At 43.0% G+C, this 26713-nt stretch overlaps 1 protein-coding gene and 5 non-coding genes across 7 annotated transcripts; 5 read left to right on the top strand and 1 right to left on the bottom strand.

Moving 5' to 3' along the window:
- Window positions 1-3216: 3216 nt before the first annotated feature.
- Window positions 3217-3288, bottom strand: trnap-agg (transfer RNA proline (anticodon AGG)). The gene has a single exon. It is a non-coding gene; the product is annotated as a tRNA-Pro (tRNA).
- A 482-nt stretch (window positions 3289-3770) lies between these two features.
- Window positions 3771-3842, top strand: trnap-agg (transfer RNA proline (anticodon AGG)). Its single transcript has one exon. It is a non-coding gene; the product is annotated as a tRNA-Pro (tRNA).
- A 2742-nt stretch (window positions 3843-6584) lies between these two features.
- Window positions 6585-6656, top strand: trnap-agg (transfer RNA proline (anticodon AGG)). The gene has a single exon. It is a non-coding gene; the product is annotated as a tRNA-Pro (tRNA).
- A 2584-nt stretch (window positions 6657-9240) lies between these two features.
- trnap-agg (transfer RNA proline (anticodon AGG)) lies at window positions 9241-9312 on the top strand. The gene has a single exon. It is a non-coding gene; the product is annotated as a tRNA-Pro (tRNA).
- A 2584-nt stretch (window positions 9313-11896) lies between these two features.
- On the top strand, window positions 11897-11968 carry trnap-agg (transfer RNA proline (anticodon AGG)). The gene has a single exon. It is a non-coding gene; the product is annotated as a tRNA-Pro (tRNA).
- Window positions 11969-16222: 4254 nt separating this feature from the next.
- On the top strand, window positions 16223-24549 carry LOC110487881 (serine/arginine-rich splicing factor 1). 2 transcript variants are annotated; one of them, XM_036970761.2, is made up of 6 exons: window positions 16223-16451; window positions 17523-17704; window positions 19542-19654; window positions 22124-22341; window positions 22747-22812; window positions 23578-24549. In XM_036970761.2, the coding sequence occupies exons 1-6, from the start codon at window positions 16345-16347 to the stop codon at window positions 24068-24070; spliced, it is 1179 nt and encodes a 392-aa protein (XP_036826656.1). In that variant the 5' UTR covers window positions 16223-16344; the 3' UTR covers window positions 24071-24549. The 2 variants fall into 2 exon arrangements, with proteins under 2 accessions (XP_036826656.1, XP_090083592.1); XM_090227466.1 differs by having other exon boundaries at window positions 16293-16451; window positions 17523-19060.
- The last annotated feature ends 2164 nt before the right edge of the window (window positions 24550-26713 follow it).

The raw sequence follows: 26713 nt of genomic DNA, 5'->3' as shown, positions 1-26713 counted from the left end.
GTTCCTCGGTGTACACATCACGGACAAACTGAATTGGTCCACCCACACAGACAGCGTTGTGAAGAAGGCGCAGCAGCGCCTCTTCAACCGCAGGAGGCTGAAGAAATTTGGCTTGTCACCAAAAGCACTCACAAACTTTTACAGATGCACAATCGAGAGCATCCTGTCAGGCTGTGTCACCGCCTGGTACGGCAACTGCTCCGCCCACAACCGTAAGGCTCTCCAGAGGGTAGTGAGGTCTGCACAACGCATCACCGGGGGCAAACTACCTGCCCTCCAGGACACCTACACCACCCGATGTCACAGGAAGGCCATAAAGATCATCAAGGACAACAACCACCCGAGCCACTGCCTTTTCACCCCGCTATCATCCAGAAGGCAAGGTCAGTACAGGTGCATCAAAGCTGGGACCGAGAGACTGAAAAACAGCTTCTATCTCAAGGCCATCAGACTGTTAAACAGCCACCACTAACATTGAGTGGCTGCTGCCAACACACTGACTCAACTCCAGCCACTTTAATAATGGGAATTGATGGAAATTGATGTAAAATATATCACTAGCCACTTTAAACAATGCTACTTAATATCATGTTTACATACCCTACATTACTCATCTCATATGTATATACTGTACTCTATATCATCTACTGCATATTTATGTAATACATGTATCACTAGCCACTTTAAACTATGCCACTTTGTTTACATACCCTACATTACTCATCTCATATGTATATACTGTACTCTATATCATCTACTGCATCTTGCCATCTTTATGTAATACATGTATCACTAGCCACTTTAAACTATGCCACTTTGTTTACATACTCATCTCATATGTATATGTATATACTGTACTCAATATCATCTACTGCATCTTTATGTAATACATGTATCACTAGCCACTTTAAACTATGCCACTTTGTTTACATACCCTACATTACTCATCTCATATGTATATACTGTACTCGATACCATCTACTGCATCATGCTTATGCCGTTCTGTACCATCACTCATTCATATATCTTTATGTACATATTCTTTATCCCTTTACACTTGTGTGTATAAGGTAGTAGTTTTGGAATTGTTAGGTTAGATTACTCGTTGGTTATTACTGCATTGTCGTAACTAGAAGCACAAGCATTTCGCTACACTCGCATTAACATCTGCTAACCATGTGTATGTGACAAATAAATGTGATTTGATTTGTTACTTGGTAATATGGTGCTGTTTGTGTCGAGACAACGTACTCTTGAGTGTTACTTCAAATAGCAGATGTTAGCAGATGTTATTGCGAGTGTAGCGAAATGCTTGTGCTTCTAGTTCCGACATGTGCAGCAATATCTAACAAGTAATGTCTTACAATTCCACAACAACTACATAATACACACAGATCTAAGTAAAGGAATGGAATAAGAATATATAAATACATGGATGAGCAATTACAGAGCGACACAGGCAAGATGCAATAGATAGTATAGAATACAATATATACATATGAGATGAGTAATGATATGTAAACATGATTAAAGTGACCAGTGTTCCATTTATTAACGTGACCAGTGTTCCATTTATTAAAGTGACCAGTGTTCCATTTATTAACGTGACCAGTGTTCCATTTATTAAAGTGACCAGTGTTCCATTTATTAAAGTGACCAGTGTTCCATTTATTAACGTGACCAGTGTTCCATTTATTAAAGTGGCCAGTGTTCCATTTATTAAAGTGACCAGTGTTCCATTTATTAAAGTGACCAGTGTTCCATTTATTAAAGTGACCAGTGTTCCATTTATTAAAGTGACCAGTGTTCCATTTATTAAAGTGACCAGTGTTCCATTTATTAAAGTGGCCAGTGTTCCATTTATTAAAGTGACCAGTGTTCCATTTATTAAAGTGACCAGTGTTCCATTTATTAAAGTGACCAGTGTTCCATTTATTAAAGTGACCAGTGTTCCATTTATTAAAGTGACCAGTGTTCCATTTATTAACGTGACCAGTGTTCCATTTATTAACGTGACCAGTGTTCCATTTATTAAAGTGACCAGTGTTCCATTTATTAAAGTGACCAGTGTTCCATTTATTAACGTGACCAGTGTTCCATTTATTAAAGTGACCAGTGTTCCATTTATTAAAGTGACCAGTGTTCCATTTATTAAAGTGACCAGTGTTCCATTTATTAAAAATAAAAAAAATATTTAAAAAAAATTTATAAAAAAAAAAAGATTTATTAAAGTGGCCAGTGTTCCATTTATTAAAGTGGCCAGTGATTTCAAGTCTGTGTGTTGGCAGCAGCTTCTCTGTGCTAGTGATTACTGTTTAGCAGTCTGATGGCCTTGAGATAGAAGCTGTTTTTCAGTCTCTCAGTCCCAGCTTTGATGCACCTGTACTGACCTCACCTTCTGGATGGTAGCAGGGGTGATCAGGCAGTGGCTCGGGTGGTTGTTGTCCTTGATTATCTTTTTGGCCTTCCTGTGACATCGGGTGGTGTAGGTGTCCTGGAGGGCAGGTAGTTTTCCCACCGGTGATGCGTTGTGCAGACCTCACTATCGTCTGGAGAGCCTTACGGTTGTGGGCGGAACACTTGCCATACCAGGCGGTGATACAGCCCGACAGGATGCTCTCAATTGTACATCTGTAAAAGTTTGTGAGGGTTTTAGATGACAAGCCAAATTGCTTCAGCTACCTGAGGTTGAAGAGGCGCTGTTGCACCTTCTTCACCACATTGTCTGTGTGGGTGGACCATTTCAGTTTGTCAGTGATGTGTACGCCGAGGAACTTAAAACTTTCCACCCAACACTATGGTGTTGAATGCTGAGTTATAGTCAATGAACAGCCTTCTTAGGTATTCCTCTTGTCCAGATGAAACACAGTGGGTATACAGTTGAGTTATAGTGGATATACGGTTGATATACAGTGGGTATACGGTTGATATACAGGAGATGTACATATTTACAGTATCAGTATGAATATATCTAAATACAGAGAGATGGACAGAGTGCAATGCAGTATAGTGCAGTTATTTTGTGTGCAGTTCAGAGATGGCTTGATGTGGTGTGCAGCACAGAGTGCATAGTCCTTCAGTCTCTATGGGCCAGATTTCCTGTTGGTGAGGGCCACAGCCCAGGGGAAGAAACTTTTCAGGTGGTGGTGGGAGGCTTTGGTCAAATGATTGCTGATCAGAATTTCTACATCGTTTTCCATTGACACATTAAAAGACGGGCTCGTCCGGGATTTGAACCCGGGACCTCTCGCACCCTAAGCGAGAATCATACCCCTAGACCAACGAGCCACATGCCTGTTCTCTTATAACACATCGTATCACCCATTTTAACTCCAGTGTTACAGATGTTGGGGTAGAATACGCGTAGTTGGCAGAACTCATGCTCTCGTGATTGTCATTAGTTACCACAGCCCAAAAGTCAAAATTGTCTATGACGTAAAAATGTATGTTATGGTCTTCATTTAAGGTTAGGGTTAGCCACAAGGTGAGCAGTGTAGTTAAGGTTAGGGTTAAAATCAGATTTGTAGAAAGAGCGCTCTTCCCTTTTTGTTAATTCCCCAGTTGATTGCAAATTAACGACCAGCTCTCGTCTCCCTATCGTGCAATCCTGATCTACAGATTTGAGTGGCCATTGTCCAAACGCCCCAAAATCGACAGCAGTACCTCTCAGCACCACCAGAAGACAGTGCAGTACCAGTGAAGAATCAAGGTTTTCAGTACATGCGTGGCATTTAAGTGATTTTCAAAATCTCAGTATCGTTTTACAGACAGGCTCGTTGGTCTAGGGGTATGATTCTCGCTTAGGGTGCGAGAGGTCCCGGGTTCAAATCCCGGACGAGCCCTTCTTTTAGACTAGACCAACCTCCATTGAGAAAATGAAAAGCTTACTCTGTGCCTGTCTGTTCTGTGGGCCTTTCTAGACAATTGTCACAAGGAGTTGTAATATTACTGGTGGTAAAACTCTTGGATTTATTTATTTATCCTTTATTGATACCAGTTATAATACTGAAATGAGAGGGGCCAGGATAGTGAGCAATCAAACATTTGTTTCAAACTATGAACAATACAGAACACATTTAATCAAACCCAGCAATCTGATTTACCAGATAAGTAAAACACAATAACAGCATTCTTCCTCTGCTGTCTAAGTTTTAATTCCTGCTCTCAGAACCATATCTACAGTCATGAAACAAAACAAAATGTGGAATTCAGGTCAACTTTGTTTGAATAGGAGGAAGGAGATTGTTTTGATTGAACAGCACCTTGAAAGTAGAGAGGAGGAGCAGTGGTGTTCAACAGGACACTGGCAGCCATAGACAGAAATGTCTGGCTCTGTTTCATTCTCCACACTCCATTGAAAATGCCTTTCAGTCCAGGATTGGGCTTAATCTGTGACCGAAACCAAGGCAATCAACCTACCCCAGTGGTGTAGCACAGTTTCACGGGGCCCTGCAAGGTCCAAGCAGGGCCCCCCCCCCCATTTTAAAACATGCTCTTCTTCCATGGGGCAGAGAGACAAATGTGCCATATTAAAGCTAATCTTATCATAGCCACGGGAAGTACCACCTGACAGGTGTGGCATATCAAGAAGCTGATTAAAAAGCATGATCATTACACAGGTGAACCTTGTGCCGGGGACAATAAAAGGCCACTCTAAAATGTTCTGTTCTGTCACACAACCCAATGCTACAGATGTCTCGAGTTTTAAGGGAGCTTGCAACTGGCATTCTGACTGCAGGAATGTCCACCAGAGCTGTTGTCAGAGAATTTGAATGTTCATTTCTCTACCAAAAGCTGCATCCAACGTCAACATACTCTGAACATTACCAGGGGATATGGTGCTGCTAGTGTGAGACAACATACTCTGAACTTTACCAGTGGATATGGTGCTGCTAGTGTGAGATAACATACTCAGAGTGTTACTTGGGGATATGGTGCTGCTAGTGTGAGACAACATACTCTGAACTTTACCAGTGGATATGGTGCTGCTAGTGTGAGACAACATACTCTGAACGTTACCAGGGGATATGGTGCTGCTAGTGCGAGACAACATACTCTGAACGTTACCAGGGGATATGGTGCTGCTAGTGCGAGACAACATACTCTGAACGTTACCAGGGGATATGGTGCTGCTAGTGCGAGACAACATACTCTGAACGTTACCAGGGGATATGGTGCTGCTAGATAACATACTCAGAGTGTTACTTGGGGATATGGTGCTGCTAGTGCGAGACAACATACTCTGAACGTTACCAGGGGATATGGTGCTGCTAGTGCGAGACAACATACTCTGAACGTTACCAGGGGATATGGTGCTGCTAGTAGGAGACTAGTAGGAGCCAGTAGGAGTAGGAGCCAGACATCGTTTAAATTACATTTAAAAAAAATTATAGGCAGAATTTAATCAAAGTTAACATACATTATATACAACTAGGTAGAGTGAGCATAGAGCTGTAATATAATTAGCAGATATACAAATGTACAGTGGGTATACGCTTGATACAGTGAGCGTACGGTGTATACACAGTAGGTAAACGGTTGAAACACAGTGGGTATACAGTTGAGTTATAGTGGGTATACGGTTGATATACAGTGGGTATACAGTTGAGTTATAGTGGGTATACGGTTGATATATAGTGGGTATACGGTTGAAACACAGTGGGTATACAGTTGAGTTATAGTGGGTATACGGTTGATATACAGTGGGTATACAGTTGAGTTATAGTCGGTATACGGTTGATATACAGTGGGTATACGGTTGATATACAGGAGATGTACATATTTACAGTATCAGTATGAATATATCTAAATACAGAGAGATGGACAGAGTGCAATGCAGTATAGTGCAGTTCAGAGATGGCTTGATGTGGTGTGCAGCACAGAGTGCATAGTCCTTCAGTCTCTATGGGCCAGATTTCCTGTTGGTGAGGGCCACAGCACAGGGGAAGAAACTTTTCAGGTGGTGGTGGGAGGCTTTGGTCAAATGATTGCTGATCAGAATTTCCACGTCGTTTTCCATTGTGACAGTGACACATTAAAAGACGGGCTCGTCCGGGATTTGAACCCGGGACCTCTCGCACCCTAAGCGAGAATCATACGAGCCACATGCCTGTTCTTTTATAACATATGTTATCATCCATTTAAACTCCAGTGTTACAGATGTTGGGGTAGAATACGCGTAGTTGGCAGAACTCATGCTCTCGTGATTGTCATTAGTTACCACAGCCCAAAAGTCAAATTGTCTATGACGTAAAAATGTATGTTATGGTCTTCATTTAAGGTTAGGGTTAGCCACAAGGTGAGCAGTGTAGTTAAGGTTAGGGTTAAAATCAGATTTGTAGAAAGAGCGCTCTTCCCTTTTTGTTAATTCCCCAGTTGATTGCAAATTAACGACCAGCTCTCGTCTCCCTATCGTGCAATCCTGATCTACAGATTTGAGTGGCCATTGTCCAAACGCCCCAAAATCGACAGCAGTACCTCTCAGCACCACCAGAAGACAGTGCAGTACCAGTGAAGAATCAAGGTTTTCAGTACATGCGTGGCATTTAAGTGATTTTCAAAATCTCAGTATCGTTTTACAGACAGGCTCGTTGGTCTAGGGGTATGATTCTCGCTTAGGGTGCGAGAGGTCCCGGGTTCAAATCCCGGACGAGCCCTTCTTTTAGACTAGGCCAACCTCCATTGAGAAAATGAAAAGCTTACTCTGTGCCTGTCTGTTCTGTGGGCCTTTCTAGACAATTGTCACAAGGAGTTGTAATATTACTGGTGGTAAAACTCTTGGATTTATTTATTTATCCTTTATTGATACCAGTTATAATACTGAAATGAGAGGGGCCAGGATAGTGAGCAATCAAACATTTGTTTCAAACTATGAACAATACAGAACACATTTAATCAAACCCAGCAATCTGATTTACCAGATAAGTAAAACACAATAACAGCATTCTTCCTCTGCTGTCTAAGTTTTAATTCCTGCTCTCAGAACCATATCTACAGTCATGAAACAAAACAAAATGTGGAATTCAGGTCAACTTTGTTTGAATAGGAGGAAGGAGATTGTTTTGATTGAACAGCACCTTGAAAGTAGAGAGGAGGAGCAGTGGTGTTCAACAGGACACTGGCAGCCATAGACAGAAATGTCTGGCTCTGTTTCATTCTCCACACTCCATTGAAAATGCCTTTCAGTCCAGGATTGGGCTTAATCTGTGACCGAAACCAAGGCAATCAACCTACCCCAGTGGTGTAGCACAGTTTCACGGGGCCCTGCAAGGTCCAAGCAGGGCCCCCCCCCCCATTTTAAAACATGCTCTTCTTCCATGGGGCAGAGAGACAAATGTGCCATATTAAAGCTAATCTTATCATAGCCACGGGAAGTACCACCTGACAGGTGTGGCATATCAAGAAGCTGATTAAAAAGCATGATCATTACACAGGTGAACCTTGTGCCGGGGACAATAAAAGGCCACTCTAAAATGTTCTGTTCTGTCACACAACCCAATGCTACAGATGTCTCGAGTTTTAAGGGAGCTTGCAACTGGCATTCTGACTGCAGGAATGTCCACCAGAGCTGTTGTCAGAGAATTTGAATGTTCATTTCTCTACCAAAAGCTGCATCCAACGTCAACATACTCTGAACATTACCAGGGGATATGGTGCTGCTAGTGTGAGACAACATACTCTGAACTTTACCAGTGGATATGGTGCTGCTAGTGTGAGATAACATACTCAGAGTGTTACTTGGGGATATGGTGCTGCTAGTGCGAGACAACATACTCTGAACGTTACCAGGGGATATGGTGCTGCTAGTGCGAGACAACATACTCTGAACGTTACCAGGGGATATGGTGCTGCTAGTGCGAGACAACATACTCTGAACGTTACCAGGGGATATGGTGCTGCTAGTGCGAGACAACATACTCTGAACGTTACCAGGGGATATGGTGCTGCTAGATAACATACTCAGAGTGTTACTTGGGGATATGGTGCTGCTAGTGCGAGACAACATACTCTGAACGTTACCAGGGGATATGGTGCTGCTAGTGCGAGACAACATACTCTGAACGTTACCAGGGGATATGGTGCTGCTAGTAGGAGACTAGTAGGAGCCAGTAGGAGTAGGAGCCAGACATCGTTTAAATTACATTTAAAAAAAATTATAGGCAGAATTTAATCAAAGTTAACATACATTATATACAACTAGGTAGAGTGAGCATAGAGCTGTAATATAATTAGCAGATATACAAATGTACAGTGGGTATACGCTTGATACAGTGAGCGTACGGTGTATACACAGTAGGTAAACGGTTGAAACACAGTGGGTATACAGTTGAGTTATAGTGGGTATACGGTTGATATACAGTGGGTATACAGTTGAGTTATAGTCGGTATACGGTTGATATACAGTGGGTATACGGTTGATATACAGGAGATGTACATATTTACAGTATCAGTATGAATATATCTAAATACAGAGAGATGGACAGAGTGCAATGCAGTATAGTGCAGTTCAGAGATGGCTTGATGTGGTGTGCAGCACAGAGTGCATAGTCCTTCAGTCTCTATGGGCCAGATTTCCTGTTGGTGAGGGCCACAGCACAGGGGAAGAAACTTTTCAGGTGGTGGTGGGAGGCTTTGGTCAAATGATTGCTGATCAGAATTTCCACGTCGTTTTCCATTGTGACAGTGACACATTAAAAGACGGGCTCGTCCGGGATTTGAACCCGGGACCTCTCGCACCCTAAGCGAGAATCATACGAGCCACATGCCTGTTCTTTTATAACATATGTTATCATCCATTTAAACTCCAGTGTTACAGATGTTGGGGTAGAATACGCGTAGTTGGCAGAACTCATGCTCTCGTGATTGTCATTAGTTACCACAGCCCAAAAGTCAAATTGTCTATGACGTAAAAATGTATGTTATGGTCTTCATTTAAGGTTAGGGTTAGCCACAAGGTGAGCAGTGTAGTTAAGGTTAGGGTTAAAATCAGATTTGTAGAAAGAGCGCTCTTCCCTTTTTGTTAATTCCCCAGTTGATTGCAAATTAACGACCAGCTCTCGTCTCCCTATCGTGCAATCCTGATCTACAGATTTGAGTGGCCATTGTCCAAACGCCCCAAAATCGACAGCAGTACCTCTCAGCACCACCAGAAGACAGTGCAGTACCAGTGAAGAATCAAGGTTTTCAGTACATGCGTGGCATTTAAGTGATTTTCAAAATCTCAGTATCGTTTTACAGACAGGCTCGTTGGTCTAGGGGTATGATTCTCGCTTAGGGTGCGAGAGGTCCCGGGTTCAAATCCCGGACGAGCCCTTCTTTTAGACTAGGCCAACCTCCATTGAGAAAATGAAAAGCTTACTCTGTGCCTGTCTGTTCTGTGGGCCTTTCTAGACAATTGTCACAAGGAGTTGTAATATTACTGGTGGTAAAACTCTTGGATTTATTTATTTATCCTTTATTGATACCAGTTATAATACTGAAATGAGAGGGGCCAGGATAGTGAGCAATCAAACATTTGTTTCAAACTATGAACAATACAGAACACATTTAATCAAACCCAGCAATCTGATTTACCAGATAAGTAAAACACAATAACAGCATTCTTCCTCTGCTGTCTAAGTTTTAATTCCTGCTCTCAGAACCATATCTACAGTCATGAAACAAAACAAAATGTGGAATTCAGGTCAACTTTGTTTGAATAGGAGGAAGGAGATTGTTTTGATTGAACAGCACCTTGAAAGTAGAGAGGAGGAGCAGTGGTGTTCAACAGGACACTGGCAGCCATAGACAGAGATGTCTGGCTCTGTTTCATTCTCCACACTCCATTGAAAATGCCTTTCAGTCCAGGATTGGGCTTAATCTGTGACCGAAACCAAGGCAATCAACCTACCCCAGTGGTGTAGCACAGTTTCACAGGGCCCTGCAAGGTCCAAGCAGGGCCCCCCCCCCCATTTTAAAACATGCTCTTCTTCCATGGGGCAGAGAGACAAATGTGCCATATTAAAGCTAATCTTATCATAGCCACGGGAAGTACCACCTGACAGGTGTGGCATATCAAGAAGCTGATTAAAAAGCATGATCATTACACAGGTGAACCTTGTGCCGGGGACAATAAAAGGCCACTCTAAAATGTTCTGTTCTGTCACACAACCCAATGCTACAGATGTCTCGAGTTTTAAGGGAGCTTGCAACTGGCATTCTGACTGCAGGAATGTCCACCAGAGCTGTTGTCAGAGAATTTGAATGTTCATTTCTCTACCAAAAGCTGCATCCAACGTCAACATACTCTGAACATTACCAGGGGATATGGTGCTGCTAGTGTGAGACAACATACTCTGAACTTTACCAGTGGATATGGTGCTGCTAGTGTGAGATAACATACTCAGAGTGTTACTTGGGGATATGGTGCTGCTAGTGCGAGACAACATACTCTGAACGTTACCAGGGGATATGGTGCTGCTAGTGCGAGACAACATACTCTGAACGTTACCAGGGGATATGGTGCTGCTAGTGCGAGACAACATACTCTGAACGTTACCAGGGGATATGGTGCTGCTAGTGCGAGACAACATACTCTGAACGTTACCAGGGGATATGGTGCTGCTAGATAACATACTCAGAGTGTTACTTGGGGATATGGTGCTGCTAGTGCGAGACAACATACTCTGAACGTTACCAGGGGATATGGTGCTGCTAGTGCGAGACAACATACTCTGAACGTTACCAGGGGATATGGTGCTGCTAGTAGGAGACTAGTAGGAGCCAGTAGGAGTAGGAGCCAGACATCGTTTAAATTACATTTAAAAAAAATTATAGGCAGAATTTAATCAAAGTTAACATACATTATATACAACTAGGTAGAGTGAGCATAGAGCTGTAATATAATTAGCAGATATACAAATGTACAGTGGGTATACGCTTGATACAGTGAGCGTACGGTGTATACACAGTAGGTAAACGGTTGAAACACAGTGGGTATACAGTTGAGTTATAGTGGGTATACGGTTGATATACAGTGGGTATACAGTTGAGTTATAGTCGGTATACGGTTGATATACAGTGGGTATACGGTTGATATACAGGAGATGTACATATTTACAGTATCAGTATGAATATATCTAAATACAGAGAGATGGACAGAGTGCAATGCAGTATAGTGCAGTTCAGAGATGGCTTGATGTGGTGTGCAGCACAGAGTGCATAGTCCTTCAGTCTCTATGGGCCAGATTTCCTGTTGGTGAGGGCCACAGCACAGGGGAAGAAACTTTTCAGGTGGTGGTGGGAGGCTTTGGTCAAATGATTGCTGATCAGAATTTCCACGTCGTTTTCCATTGTGACAGTGACACATTAAAAGACGGGCTCGTCCGGGATTTGAACCCGGGACCTCTCGCACCCTAAGCGAGAATCATACGAGCCACATGCCTGTTCTTTTATAACATATGTTATCATCCATTTAAACTCCAGTGTTACAGATGTTGGGGTAGAATACGCGTAGTTGGCAGAACTCATGCTCTCGTGATTGTCATTAGTTACCACAGCCCAAAAGTCAAATTGTCTATGACGTAAAAATGTATGTTATGGTCTTCATTTAAGGTTAGGGTTAGCCACAAGGTGAGCAGTGTAGTTAAGGTTAGGGTTAAAATCAGATTTGTAGAAAGAGCGCTCTTCCCTTTTTGTTAATTCCCCAGTTGATTGCAAATTAACGACCAGCTCTCGTCTCCCTATCGTGCAATCCTGATCTACAGATTTGAGTGGCCATTGTCCAAACGCCCCAAAATCGACAGCAGTACCTCTCAGCACCACCAGAAGACAGTGCAGTACCAGTGAAGAATCAAGGTTTTCAGTACATGCGTGGCATTTAAGTGATTTTCAAAATCTCAGTATCGTTTTACAGACAGGCTCGTTGGTCTAGGGGTATGATTCTCGCTTAGGGTGCGAGAGGTCCCGGGTTCAAATCCCGGACGAGCCCTTCTTTTAGACTAGGCCAACCTCCATTGAGAAAATGAAAAGCTTACTCTGTGCCTGTCTGTTCTGTGGGCCTTTCTAGACAATTGTCACAAGGAGTTGTAATATTACTGGTGGTAAAACTCTTGGATTTATTTATTTATCCTTTATTGATACCAGTTATAATACTGAAATGAGAGGGGCCAGGATAGTTTGTTTCAAACTATGAACAATACAGAACACATTTAATCAAACCCAGCAATCTGAGTTACCGGATAAGTAAAACACAATAACAGCATTCTTCCTCTGCTGTCTAAGTTTTAATTCCTGCTCTCAGAACCATATCTACAGTCATGAAACAAAACAAAATGTGGAATTCAGGTCAACTTTGTGTGAATAGGAGGAAGGAGATTGTTTTGACTCCTCCACAAAATCCGGAAGGCAGTTTTGATTGAACAGCACCTTGAAAGTAGAGAGGAGGAGCAGTGGTGTTCAACAGGACACTGGCAGCCATAGACAGAGATGTCTGGCTCTGTTTCATTCTCCACACTCCATTGAAAATGCCTTTCAGTCCAGGATTGGGCTTAATCTGTGACTGAAACCAAGGCAATCAACCTACCCCAGTGGTGTAGCACAGTTTCAAGGGGCCCTGCAAGGTCCAAGCAGGGCCCCCCCCCCCACTTTAAAACATGTTCTTCTTCCATGCCCCCCCCCCCCCCCCCACTTTAAAACATGTTCTTCTTCCATGCCCCCCCCCACACTTTAAAACACGTTCTTCTTCCATGCCCCCCCCCCACTTTAAAACATGTTCTTCTTCCATGCCCCCCCCCCCCCACTTTAAAACATGTTCTTCTTCCATGCCCCCCCCCCCACTTTAAAACATGTTCTTCTTCCATGCCCCCCCCCCACTTTAAAACATGTTATTCTTCCATGCCCCCCCCCCACTTTAAAACATGTTCTTCTTCCATGCCCCCCCCCCCCCCCCCCCCCACACACTTTAAAACATGTTCTTCTTCCATGCCCCCCCCCCACCCCCCCCACCACTTTAAAACATGTTCTTCTTCCATGGGGCAGAGAGACAAATGTGCCACGGAAATAAAAGTTGCGTGTGCTTACAATTTCAGCATCCTAGCTGTATGACATTGGATCTCTCCCAGTCTTTTTTTCACTTATAGGCCATTTAAAAGTGTTCCCACCGACACTCAGGCCTTCATAGCCCATCGGCTGGGGCGCAGTCAAAAATAAATGTCTAAATCAAAGCAATCTCCATATTGTCTTGTTCAGTTGTCCGTTTGTTACTTAAACAAATAGATCATGGCTACCCAATTAACGGGTTGTCATTTAGGCTACATAGCCATTTGTTATTAACTATTGGTGGAAGATAACCTAGTGGTTAGAACATTGAGTCAGTAATGGTTGCTGGATCAAATCCCTGAGCTGACAAGGTACAAATCTGTTGTTCTGCCCCTGAACAAGGCAGTTAACCCACTGTTCCCCGGTAGGCTGAATTTGTAAATAAGAATTTGTTCTTAACTGACTTGCCTAGTTAAATTAAGGTAATTTTTTTAAATGTAATTTAATTTTTATTTTTTTTACATTTTACTACAGTGGGCTAACTAAGGGTCACACAGAGTGTTTATTTTTTAAATGGTTATTTTATTGAATATCCGAAACATACAATATACTTTCAGTGAAGCCTCTCAACAACTACACCACACCAGTCATCCAACAGACTCCCATTCAGAGCGACACACAGAAGCATCCAGGGTCAATGTCCTGCTCAAGGGCACGTTGACAGATCTCCCACCTGGCCAAGAAAGTGAACTCGAGCCCTCCAAGATCCCCCCACAGTTCCCCAATAGCTGTCCCTCAACCATTCGAGACCCCTCCAACAGTCGCCCCCCCCCTCCCAAGAAGAAAAAAATAAATGAAAAAGTCAGAAGTTTATATACACCTTAGCCAAATACATTCAGACTCAGTTTTTCACAATTCCTGACATTTAATCCTAGTAAATATTCCCTGTTTTAGGTCAGTTAGGATCACCACTATATTTTAAGAATGTGAAATGTCAGAATAATAGTAGAGAGAATGATTAATTTCAGCTTTTATTTCTTTCATCACATTCCCAGTGGGACAGAAGTTGGGTCAGAAGGCCTTTCTCTCCACTCTTGTGACCATTTGATCTGAATGAACTGTGCCTTGAGTCTGTCAACAGAATCAAGCCTTTAGATGTTCATGTTAATTATCCTACATTATAATTGTCAAACACGACTGGTATTTAGCCTATATTTATGTAATTAAAAAGTCAAATGAATGTTTGGCTACATTTTCTGCAGCCTCCCTCAGGTCAGCAATGGTATGGACACGAGAGGCTGAAGTTAATACTGTAATCTAGGCTACACTTTTACATGTTGGAGGCAGGGCATGAAAGGGATAACGAATCCAGTTGTTTGTGTCGTCTGTTTCAGGAAAGTACCTGCGTACTATATCACATTTGACATTGTCCGTAAGGTTGAGTTCATGTGCATGTAACAGTATTGCTTCTGTCCCTCTCCTCGCCCCGAACCAGGGACCCTCTGCACACATCAACAACAGCCACCATTGATGCATCTTTACCCATCGCTCCACAAAAGCAACTTCTTCAAGGTCTCAGAGCAAGTGATGTCACCGATTGAAACGCTATTAGCGCGCACCACCGCTAACTAGCTAGCCATTTCACATCGGTTACATGCACACAAAACAATCATACAATGATGGAAATACCTGTGTGTTGTCCTTGTTAATGCAGACAGAAAAGAGCTCCAACTTCTTAATCATAGTCTAAGTTTTGTCCAGGACATTGAATATAGTTGCGGAGAGTCCCTGTAATTTCAGATTCAGATCATTCAGGCGAGAAAAAACATCACCCAGATAGGCCAGTCGTGTGAGAAACTCGTAAAAATGATGGTCAGTAAAGAAAACTTTAAGCTTGTCTCTAAATTATTATTTTTTTGTCAATGCTTTGCCCCTTGATAACCACAGCACTTCTGTATGTTGTAAAAGCGTTACATGGTCGCTGCCCATATCATCGCATAATGCAGAAAATACAGGAGAGTTCAGAGGCCTTGCTTTAACAAAGTTAACCATATTCACTGTAGTGTCAAAAACGTCTTTCAAGCGGTCAGGCATTCCCTTTGCAGCAAGAGCCACTCAGTGGATGCTGAAGTGTACCCAAGTGGCTTGGGGAGGAACAGCTCCACTCCACTATGTCTCCCTGTCATGGCTTTTGCGCTATCAGTACAGATACCAACACATCTTGACCACCAAAGTCAATTTGATGTCACAAAACTGTCCAGTACTTTAAAAAATATCCTTTCACGTTGTCCTGGTTTCCAGTGGTTTGCAGAAGAGGATGTCCTCCTTAATTGACCCCCAATAAACGTAAATATATCAGGAGCTGTGCCAGGCCCTGTCTGTTGACTCGTGCAGCTGTAACGCAGATAATTCACTGGCTTGTATGCTTTTATACATGTATTACTACTCAAAGGTCGTCTTTATTCTCGCTCAAAAAACGATGTGGCTTATTTTTCAAATTTCATGTTTCGTTTCGAAATGTCTGCGCAAGAGGGAAGGTTTCCCGCGAGAGAGTAACGGTTAATGTAATTGGATGATCATTATTTGACTACATTAGGCTACCTGTATTTGACATTGTGTTGTTATTTCGCTGGACACTAAATGGTTAAATTGTATTTTTGGCAGTGAAACGAGGCTACTCAGGCGAGAAAAAAACTCACCCAAATGTATAGCCCCTTTGGAAAATAGAGATTTACTTTTTGTTTTTTATTTATGTGAATCACATTTTTATTTGGCGTACCCCCGACGGCATTGCTCGTACCCCTGGGTGAATACCTGCTCTAGAGTGATGGATGACTGGGACATCAGGACACACATGAATTAAAAACATTTATGAAATAAAATTAACCAAAAAGCACTGTTGGGGCTTTTTTTTAAAGGGGAAAAAAATGCAATGTGACTTCACATTTCAAAAATATTGTTTTCTGGAGAGAGAGAGAGAGAGAGAGAGAGAGAGAGAGAGAGAGAGAGAGAGAGAGAGAGAGAAAGAGAAAGAGAGAGAAAAAAAACATACGTTTTAACCATTAACTATCAATCACTTCAGATTCAATAATAATTTGGTATGATGAAGCAATAACAAAGGGAGAAACGCAGAGAACATTTAGATTGTCATTATGGAGACCCCTATTGGATGAATGTGGGAACTCCTCTCCTGTGACGGAAAAAGAAGGGGCTCGTTTTCAGGCCTGGTGGGCGGGATTTGAGTGGTCATTGACATTGGCAGAACATTTCCCTACGCGCCACTGTGTTCCCGAGATTGTGAAGGGACACAAAGATCAGCACGGGGACATGTCGAGAGTTTACATTGGAAGATTGAGCTATCGAGCAAGAGAAAAGGACGTGGAGAAGTTCTTCAAAGGCTATGGGAAGATACTTGAAGTTGACCTGAAAAACGGGTAAACAAAATGAACGCCTCGTCTCGCTCTGTGGTATAGCTAGCCGCGTTGTGTTTGTGGCCTAGTCCTCGTTGCCAGGCCCGAGCCTCTTGAATCAATGTTTTAATTGGCGTTTATTGGAAGATTCACGTCAATTACTTTAGTTTGAAGACCTAGTTATTATATACTTAGCTAGTTAAGAATTTGAGAAGCGTTTTTCCTATAAAAGCAAAGTTGACTAGCGTGGGTTAAGGAGTTAACATACTGTAGCTAGCGTCAATCGTGTTTTGCTAGCTAGCTAAACTGCTAGGAGCACCTCATTGTCGTGTTTGTGTTTAGACCGAGGATACCACGTTAGTTAGTTAATTAGCAAGCCAGCTAAAACGCACAAGGCGCTCTTTTCTTTGAATGAAATCGCAGCCACGTGTCAGAGGTAACCTTAGTTTCACGTGTATGACTTCCTCATAACTAAGTTAGCTAACTAGCTAGCATCTTCAAACAACAATTTAATGCTATATTGACTCGCATAACGTTACGAAAATGATTTTTTACTCCCTAACTGGCGCCGGGTAGATACTGTTTATGTAACATAGTTACAGTAGATAGCTTGCGTTACAAATCAAATTGTATTGGTCACAACATACACATGGTTAGCAGATGTTATTGCGAGTGTAGCGGAATGATTGTACAGCCAACGATGCTGGTGTCTACTGGCATATATCTGGTGGACGGGTCAAACATTTACAAGGCCATTTACAAGCACTCTAACCACCAGTATGAATGGCAGTCCAAATCATGTGTTAGCTACTGTAGGTACATGGGTCAAAACACAATGTTGACTAAACTCAATATTCTCTTAGCTAGCTAACAGTACTCTGAACTAGACCATACTTACAAGTGGAATTAATGTGGCCCCTCTAACACCCTGCAGTAATAGTGGCACATATGAGAAGATTATAAAATGTTGCATTATGATATATGAAATGGTCATTTGGGTCTGGCGTTAGTAGTTTCTAACTACTCACATCATTTGATCCCAAATCTATGTGCCATCTCGTCTCTGGCCTAACATACTGTCTCCTATGTGTAAAGGTATGGGTTTGTTGAATTTGATGACCCCCGCGATGCAGATGATGCTGTGTATGACCTGAATGGGAAAGACCTGTGTGGGGAGAGGGTTATTGTGGAACACACAAAGGGGCCGCGGAGGGACGGCAGCTATGGCTCAGGAGGAGGAGGAGGAGGTGGTGGTGGCGGCGGAGGAGGTGGAAGAAGTAAGTTATACAATGCAGTGGTGGTTTAACATTAGTGGGGATTTGAGACTGAGGAGGCCAACATGGCCGTGGTTAGTATGTGGGATAGGCCACTACTGCGTAACATCTCAAGTTTGTCCTTGGTGGTTGTAGTTCATGTAATTTGGATTCTTTTACATTGACATTTTGGTTATTTAGCAGACGTTCTTATCCAGGCCGACTGCATTCAACTTAAGGTAGCTAGCTAAGACAACCACAAAGCACAATTTTATGTTTCAAATATAGGTAATGCTGCCACATGAGCATCAGTTGTCGTCCATTCTTTACCTAAGTGGTTTTACGTCTTGAAGATGTGTCTAAGTGCCATCTGTTCAAAGGCTTGTTACTTCCCTGGGGATAGTAGTGATGGAAACTTAGTAAAAGTAAACACAAGCAGTACCCTACTGGTATACATGGTCACAGCTGGCACTGCCATCTGTAATTTGGGTTGTGCTCGGCTCACTCCACATTCCCACCACACTGTAAAAGGATGATTCCACCACAAAGTTGTTTTTCTGTTGTTTTTTTAGAGGGCATTTCTACATAAAGATCTCTCCCATTTGCTGTAATTTCAGCTAGTTTCAGGGAGAAGTGGTTGCCATCGTTCTGACTCCACTCTTGAATAGGCCACTTGTCGTCTCCTTAGCATACAGGCGTGTAGGACAGGTTGCCGGGTTAGAGAACCACCTTTTTCTCTAGCATTCAGGGAGCTCCTACTACAGACCTACTACTAAGCCCTTCATGGTACTCCACTGTAATTGTTTGACTAATGGGTGTAGAGAAGACATTTTACACTTGAGTAGTTGAGGGAATTCGAATTACATGCACCACTGCCACCAATGACATGCCGTTATCTTGGGAGACGGTATGCTTGATTTAACTTGTTACACGGAAACAAATGCACTTGTGTTCATTCGAATTGTCGGGGGGAAAATGAGAGAGAAACTAGCTTGAGATTTACTACCGTAGAATATTTGCTAGATAAATGAATTGTGATTTGAATAGAGTAATTTGAGAATCTTGTTTGAGTAATTTGAGAATCTTGTGTAATTTGTTTTATTCAGGATTATTTTATTTTTGTTTAATTTAAAATGAATGTTGAATAATAAAGGTAAAGATTTAACAAAGAACCTCCAATGTTTTAATTAAAAGAGTCCTTTGCTGACTGCCTGCCCCTATTGCTGGCCTGGCCATGGTGTCCCCTTTCCAACCAAGAGTGTGGTTTGACCATTCTGGGCCCCTGGGCAGACCAAAAAAGGGGAGCCAATGTGAATGAAGACCGCTTGTCCCATTAGTCCCAGGCCGGGTGGTGAGGATGCCATTGGGTTAGGAACAGATGTGGGTTGAGCTCTTATAGGTGCCTGAAACAAATGTGAATATATATATTTAGATGTGCTAGTTAGAAACTTTAACTTTAGTGTCACCGTAAGTACAGTCTTCAGCCAATTTTTTATTTTTTTAATCTAGCTTCTCATTTTGATTTTAAGTTTGTATGTACAGTTTTTGTATTCAGTTCTACCCAAACTTGAATCAGGTAGTCATTTATTTGTTTAGATCTTGTTGAAGGGAAGGGATATGTCAGTGTTCTTGATGGAAAATGTGCAGAGTTTTTTTCTAGACCAGAGTAATGTGTACAGGTTTTTATTTCCTTTCATCTTTTTCTTTTGGGTAGTTTGTGTTTGTCTTTACCCGCCCCTCCCCGTTTTATAAGTGGCCATTTTGTTTACAGGATGTAGCTTTTTTGAGGTTTAGTATTGAGGCTGTCATCAGTGTGTCCCCTTGCCGTAATTACTGCTGCTCTGTCCTTGTTACCTTGAAGGCGGGGGTGGGTACGGGCGTGGTGGCAGAGACCGATATGGCCCACCGGCAAGGACAGACTATCGGCTGATCGTCGAGAACCTGTCCAGCCGCTGCAGCTGGCAGGACCTGAAGGTACGGTGACCCGTTAATTCAGCCACGCTAATGATAATACTCTTCTCTTCCTTGTAATTTCGGCATCCTACGTTAATGTTTTGGAGAACGTTTGAGCCCTTTTCACACAAAAAATGACATGTATGTTTGTGTTGGGGTAATGCTTTTAGAGTACTCTGATTTACTCTTTTGTGGTTACGAGTAACCTAATGCGTTAGTTTGTCAATTTAAGTAATGCTACTTTTTATAGAAGGTAAAGTAAAAAATCTATTTTTTATTTTGCGTCAGTCATTATTACGTGTTGGTACAGCCAGGGTTATAGATTATGGATGAGGCTATGCAAGCGATTCAAAGTTACTGTGCGCCATCTACTGGGCATAAGAAGGCCCAACGCGCGTAAGGCATCTTCAGAGGGTTTTTAGTTTTGGTAACGCAAAAAGTAATGTAACCAGTTACTTTCCACAGTAAGTAACACTGTAACGTAACCAGTTACCTCTAATGGGCTCCCGAGTGGTGCAGCGGTCTAAGTCGCTGCATCTCCGTGCTAAGAGGTATCACTACAGACACCCTGGTTCGTATCCGGGCTGTATCGCACCTGGTCGTGATGGGGAGTCCCATAGGGTGGCGCACAATTGGCCCAGCGTCGTCCGCGGTTGGCCGGTCTAGGCTGTCATTGTAAATAAGCATTTCTTCTCAACTCACTGGCTTAGTTTAAATAATAAATAAATAAAAGTTAAACATAATGGAACTAACAATCCGTTTTTAAAGTGACGTTTCCAACACTGCATAAGATTCATTGTTTACAATTGAATAAATGCCCATAATGACAAATGTGCATAAAGATGGCAGAATTCACATATGATATCAGTGCACTATCCACTGTGTTTTTTTTTTATTTAAACTACGGTGCGCGGTAAGGTTCAATGTGCCCATCGGCACAATCTACTTTCTCATTAGTTATTTCATTTCCGCCGTCTTGGAGCTAAAGTTGGGTTCATGTGTATACTCTGCTAATGGCGGTACCAAAACAAAGTGACTGAGAGCAATGTACAATAGGACAAACTATTATGCATAAATCTGAGATTTCCTGCCGTTTTCCCACCCATACAAGTACATAGGTTGCATATATATATATATATATATATATACACACACACATACACACACACATATACACACACACACAGCTCAAAAAAGGGAACACTTAAACAACACAATGTAACTCCAAGTCAATCACACTTCTGTGAAATCAAACTGTCCACTTAGGAAGCAACACTGATTGACAATAAATTGCAAGAAGGTTTGTTGTGTCTGTCAGCGTAGTGTCCAGAGCATGGAGGCGCTACCAGGAGACAGGCCAGTACATCAGGAGACGTGGAGGAGGCCGTAGGAGGGCAACAACCCAGCAGCAGGACCGCTACCTCCGCCTTTGTGCAAGGAGGAGCAGGGGGAGCACTGCCAGAGCCCAACACTGTGCATGACGTTTGGCATTTGCCAGAGAACACCAAGATTGGCAAATTCGCCACTGGCGCCCTGTGCTCTTCACAGATGAAAGCAGGTTCACACTGAGCACATGTGACAGACGTGACAAGAGTCTGGAGACGCCGTGGAGAACGTTCTGCTGCCTGCAACATCCTCCAGCATGACCGGTTTGGCGGTGGGTCAGTCATGGTGTGGGGTGGCATTTCTTTGGGGGGCCGCACAGCCCTCCATGTGCTCGCCAGAGGTAGCCTAACTGCCATTAGGTACTGAGATGAGATCCTCAGATCCCTTGTGAGACCATATGCTGGTGCGGTTGGCGCTGGGTTCCTCCTAATGCAAGACAATGCTAGACCTCATGTGGCTGGAGTGTGTCAGCAGTTCCTGCAAGAGGAAGGCATTGATGCTATGGACTGGCCCGCCCGTTCCCCAGACCTGAATCCAATTGAGCACATCTGGGACATCATGTCTCGCTCCATCCACCAACTCCACGTTGCACCACAGACTGTCCAGGAGTTGGCGGATGCTTTAGTCCAGGTCTGGGAGGAGATCCCTCAGGAGACCATCCGCCACCTCATCAGGAGCATGCCCAGGCGTTGTAGGGAGGTCATACAGGCACGTGGAGGCCACACACACACTACTGAGCCTCATTTTGACTTGTTTTAAGGACATTACATCAAAGTTGGATCAGCCTGTAGTGTGGTTTTCCACTTTAATTTTGAGTGTGACTCCAAATCCAGACCTCCGTGGGTTGATAAATTGGATTTCCATTGATCATTTTTGTGTGATTTTGTTGTCAGCACATTCAACTATGTAAAGAAAAAAGTATTTAATAAGAATATTTCATTCATTCAGATCTAGGATGTGTTATTTTAGTGTTCCCTTTATTTTTTTGAGCAGTGTATATATCATGACACATGTCTAACATATACAACATTTAAATGCTGTATATTAATTCAATAGGATCTTTGGTTTTCTCACCTAATACCCACCTTTCCTGTCCTTCACCAGGACTACATGAGGCAGGCGGGTGAGGTGACGTATGCTGACACCAATAAGGGGCGCAGGAACGAGGGCGTGATAGAGTTCAGGCTGTACTCTGACATGAAGAGAGCCCTGGAGAAGCTGGACGGCACAGAGGTGAACGGCAGGAAGATCCGTCTGATTGAGGACCGCCCCGGGGCCAAGCGGAGCAAGCGCTCTTACTCTCGCAGTCGCAGCCGCTCCCGGTAAATAAATAAGAATGTGGGGTTGCGTCCCAAAAAGCTCACTCTAGTCCACTGCTTTTGACCAAGGGCCCGTATGGCTCTGCGGGGAATAGACTACCATTTGTAATGCACACTGAGACTGGCTTATCTACAAACCATAATGAGTAGTTGTATGGAATTATGCAAGATGATTTGTAGGTCAGTCAATCTTTAATCAGCGACTGAGTAGAATTTCTGCTTTTAAACATGGTCTCTGTATTAGAGGGGATGTGGAGATTTCAGTTGCCCCCCCACCCCCACACACACACACACACACAAATGTATTGCTTTCCCACCAGTTAACAATTACATATGAACTCGCATCACCCTAACCCCTCAAGGTACAAGGCTTACCGTGAATCTACGTTCTCCCCCCTCTGTCTCCAGGTCTCGCTCCAGGAGCCGTAGGTCCCGTAAGAGCCGCAGTGACAGCAGCAGTCGCTCCCGCTCCAGGTGAGGCTCAGAGTGCAGGCAACGTTTAACTCATAGACCCATAACCAAGGGTGACCCCTGACCCATACCCAAGGGTTACCCCTGATATGTGTCCCAAATGGCACCCTATTCCGTATGTAGTGCACTACTTGCAACCAGGGCTTGTAGGGCTTCAGTCAAAAGTAGAGCACTATATAGGGTGCCGTTTGGAACTATAGAGGGAAGAAGGTGCCGTTTGGAGCTATTATAGGGAAGAGGGTGCCGTTTGGAACTATTATAGGGAAGAGGGTGCCGTTTGGAACTATATAGGGAAGAGGGTGCCGTTTGGAACTATATAGGGAAGAGGGTGCCGTTTGGAACTATTATAGGGAAGAGGGTGCCGTTTGGAACTATATAGGGAAGAGGGTGCCGTTTGGAACTATATAGGGAAGAGGGTGCCGTTTGGAACTATATAGGGAAGAGGGTGCCGTTTGGAACTATATAGGGAAGAGGGTGCCATTTGGAACTATATAGGGAAGAGGGTGCCGTTTTCTAGGGGATCTCTTTGTAGACTTTTCTTTTGAAGACTTGTTGCACTCAAGTGACATCAACAGTAACAAGTTACAATTTGTGGTTTTCTTCAAATCTGTTTACCAAGAGCTCTTGCCTCAATATGGACCTTATGTAGCTCCCCAGATGTCCTGACAGATGTCTTAACCAGCTAGTGCTAGGGGAGTGGTGGCTATTTCTACATCGCCTCATTTCAAGTGCATATGAGGTAACTGTCTGCTCCTTTCTATTTCGCAGGGGTGCTGGCTCCCGCTCCCGTAGCCGCTCCCACAGCAAGAAGGACAAGACCAAGGGCAGCAGAGATGAGGAGCGCACCAACGGTGCCCACAAGGCCAAGGAGGGGCGCGGGGCCCGCAGCAAAAGCCGCAGCAGGAGCCGCAGCAAGAGCAAAAAGAGCAGCAAGAAAGAAGGGAAGAAGAGCCGGAAGGAGGAGTCTAGATCCAGGTCCCGCTCCAGATCAGCGGCTAAGGATCGCTCCCGGAAGTCGGGTTCAAAGAGCCGCGAGCCGGCCAAGAGCGATGACGAGGGAGCTGCAGCTGAGAAAGGGGCCGCCCGTTCCCGCTCTCGCTCCCACACCCCTGCCGAATCCAAACCCAAGTCAAAGTCCAAATCTCCATCTCCCTCCCCGGCCAAAGCCCGCTCCCGTTCCCCCTCCGTCTCCCGCTCAGAATCCCGCTCCAAATCTCGCTCTGCGTCTCGTTCTCGCTCCCGCTCTCTATCAGAGTCCTGAGCTGGGATGGCAACATAACCCAGCAGTCGTGCCCCCCTCCCCCTCCCCTGTTTGTTCTCGTCCCCTATCCCCCACCCCTGCGTCTGTCCCTTTTCGTTTTTTTGATAAAATAGTTGTAGAAAAAAAAAAAACAGGCTCCTCATGCTCAGTGTCTTTCACTCACTATTCCCCATTTCTTTTAAATATACAGTGTTTTGTTGGTCCTTCTGCTTTTTTTTCCAGTAGTCTCTTTAATCAAGGTGTTTTGTAAAATATTAAATATGTGAAGGAAGTTCGAGGGTATTTGCTTGGATAGATTTTTCTAAGTTGAAATGGGAATGTGCTATAGTAAAGTGTCTTTAAACTTTGTATCAATACTAGCATACTGTGCTGTCAATGTTGTGCGAGGGTGGTAGCTGTTTTATTTCATTGTTGCATCTTTTCACTTCGTGGGAAATCCTTTTACCCAGTTACTTAAATAAAAAATGCCTGATCTGGAATGTTTAGTTGTTTTTGTCTTGTCGCTTAAATAATACACATTTTACCCTTTGTGTGTGTGTGTGTGTAATTTACTCTATTTATACTGGGGATATTACTTTTCAACAGTAACATTTCAGAACTGGCTAGGAGGACATCTTTGAGTTGAAGGAAAATGGCTAAATTGTTGGAAGTTGTAGGTTTTGTTTTTCCACAGAAGACATTTAGTTCTGGGTGCTGAGATTAGTGCAGTTGGAACTTACTACCACTAGCTTGGTCCCAGGTGTGCTATCATGTCAACCTCTCGTATCTTTTGAGTCCCACATGATATGAGTCGTCATATCCATAAAACCTAGCAGTCAAAACGGAAATGGTTTTTCCACCATTCATTTTAACCATAGGGGATTTTACCCTGTGGTGATATTTTGTTAACAGTGTAAATCTCTGTAGGTCAAGGTGACGTTTAGCAATACATTTGCATTCATTTTACGCACACACATTCACACAATGTCCTGCTAACCAGCCGACAAAGATTAGGGGCAGTGAAAACACCGTGAGAATCACTCCCTGTCCTCTCTCTCAAGACACTATAATAGACACATTGTTTGACTACACACATTAATTATAACTATGATTCTGTTACATCCTTAGAAAGCATGAGCTCTTAAATTGGGAAAATCTTGTGCAAAACACAGACGCATGTCCCTAGCTGTGTGTTGTCTGTAGCTTGTGCGGTGTGGAAACACTTTGTTGCTTTTATGAATTTTGTCTTGCTGCTTTTTGTTCTATGTTGCTGTGTCTGTATGCTACGTCTTGCTTGTACTATGTTGCTCTGTCTGTATGCTATGTCTTGCTTGTCCTGTGTTGCTCTGTCTGTATGCTATGTCTTGCTTGTCCTATGTTGCTATTGTCTATATTGTAATTGTTTTTAATAACCTGCCCAGGACTGCGGTTGAAAATTAGCCGGCTGGCTAAAACAGGCACTTTTACTGAAACGTTGATTAATGTGCACTGTCCCTGTAAATAAAAATAAACTCAACTCAACGTTATGGTTCTTGTCCATTTCTACAATTACATGGTTTCTGAGTGGACTATTCTAATCATTCCTTTAAAGCTATAAATTCCATCAACAATTTACCAGCAAATGAAATGCTAATAAGCAATTTCAAACCAGAGTAAATTGAGTCTAATATGTTAATCAGTCACCTTGTCCAAGAGAGATTTCCATGGTTATCAAAACGTCACGCCAGGGTACGCCAACACGAAACAGCCCTTATTTTAAGAGTCCAAACTTCCCTACGAGAAAATGAATGGTGGACCGCTAGGTTTTATGGGTATTATGACACACCTCCACTTCGGGGCTCCATAGTCGTGCCAAATGCAATGCAATAACATGTTTGGCGTGATAATGAGCGATACGGATTTGGTAAGCGCAGAATCAGACTGGCAACCGGGTTACTACACAATTATCGTGGCAGCAAGAACGGATGGTGACCCACTGCGGGCCATAGGTTTGGTGTTTATGTGCCCTTGTTTAGCCACAAGATGGCGTAGTACTAATTGGACAGTATTCCATCCGTGTTGAAATAAATGCCCTCGCTGTCAATGAAATAACTATTCCTTAGCAATGAGAATAATGAATAACTATGGGAATATAATTTATGTCCAAGTTCAACCAATGTTTTAGTTATCACAATTATTAATTGCTGCCATTAAAGCTCATTTGAATGAGTAGGGACGTATATAATTGGTATATGTATCACAGTTTCCCAGGCACATTTAAATACCTATATGAATTGTATGGGTTTAGGCCTCTTCTGTTTGTCACTCAAAGCATGTAGAAATCGGAATTATTTTAAGATAAGCTTAGCCTACCATATTCGTCCATGGTATGTAGCCTATTTTAAAGGATGTCTGAGACCACTAACAGGCTAGCGTACTATTAAAATGGGGTTGGTCAGTCAGTCAACAGTACGCATCTCACCTACTAGTTCACGATTAAGTCTAAACTTTCCATACCAGCTGCAATCGGCTTTCTCAATACGCTATACTATAGTACTGGTAGTTGTGCATATATTGCTGTATTTATATTATGTTTGTGTCTATTGTCATGTGTTCTTATTACGCGCTGCAAAATGAATTGCCCCCGGGGATAATAAATACTACTCTACTCTAAAGCATAAAGAA

Source organism: Oncorhynchus mykiss, chromosome 30, assembly GCF_057628025.1.
Source record: "Oncorhynchus mykiss isolate SJ-2025 chromosome 30, ASM5762802v1, whole genome shotgun sequence".
In the NCBI taxonomy this organism is placed as follows: domain Eukaryota; kingdom Metazoa; phylum Chordata; class Actinopteri; order Salmoniformes; family Salmonidae; genus Oncorhynchus; species Oncorhynchus mykiss.
The sequence above is the reverse complement of the archived record's forward strand: the minus strand, read 5'-3'. Positions and strand labels throughout refer to the sequence as shown.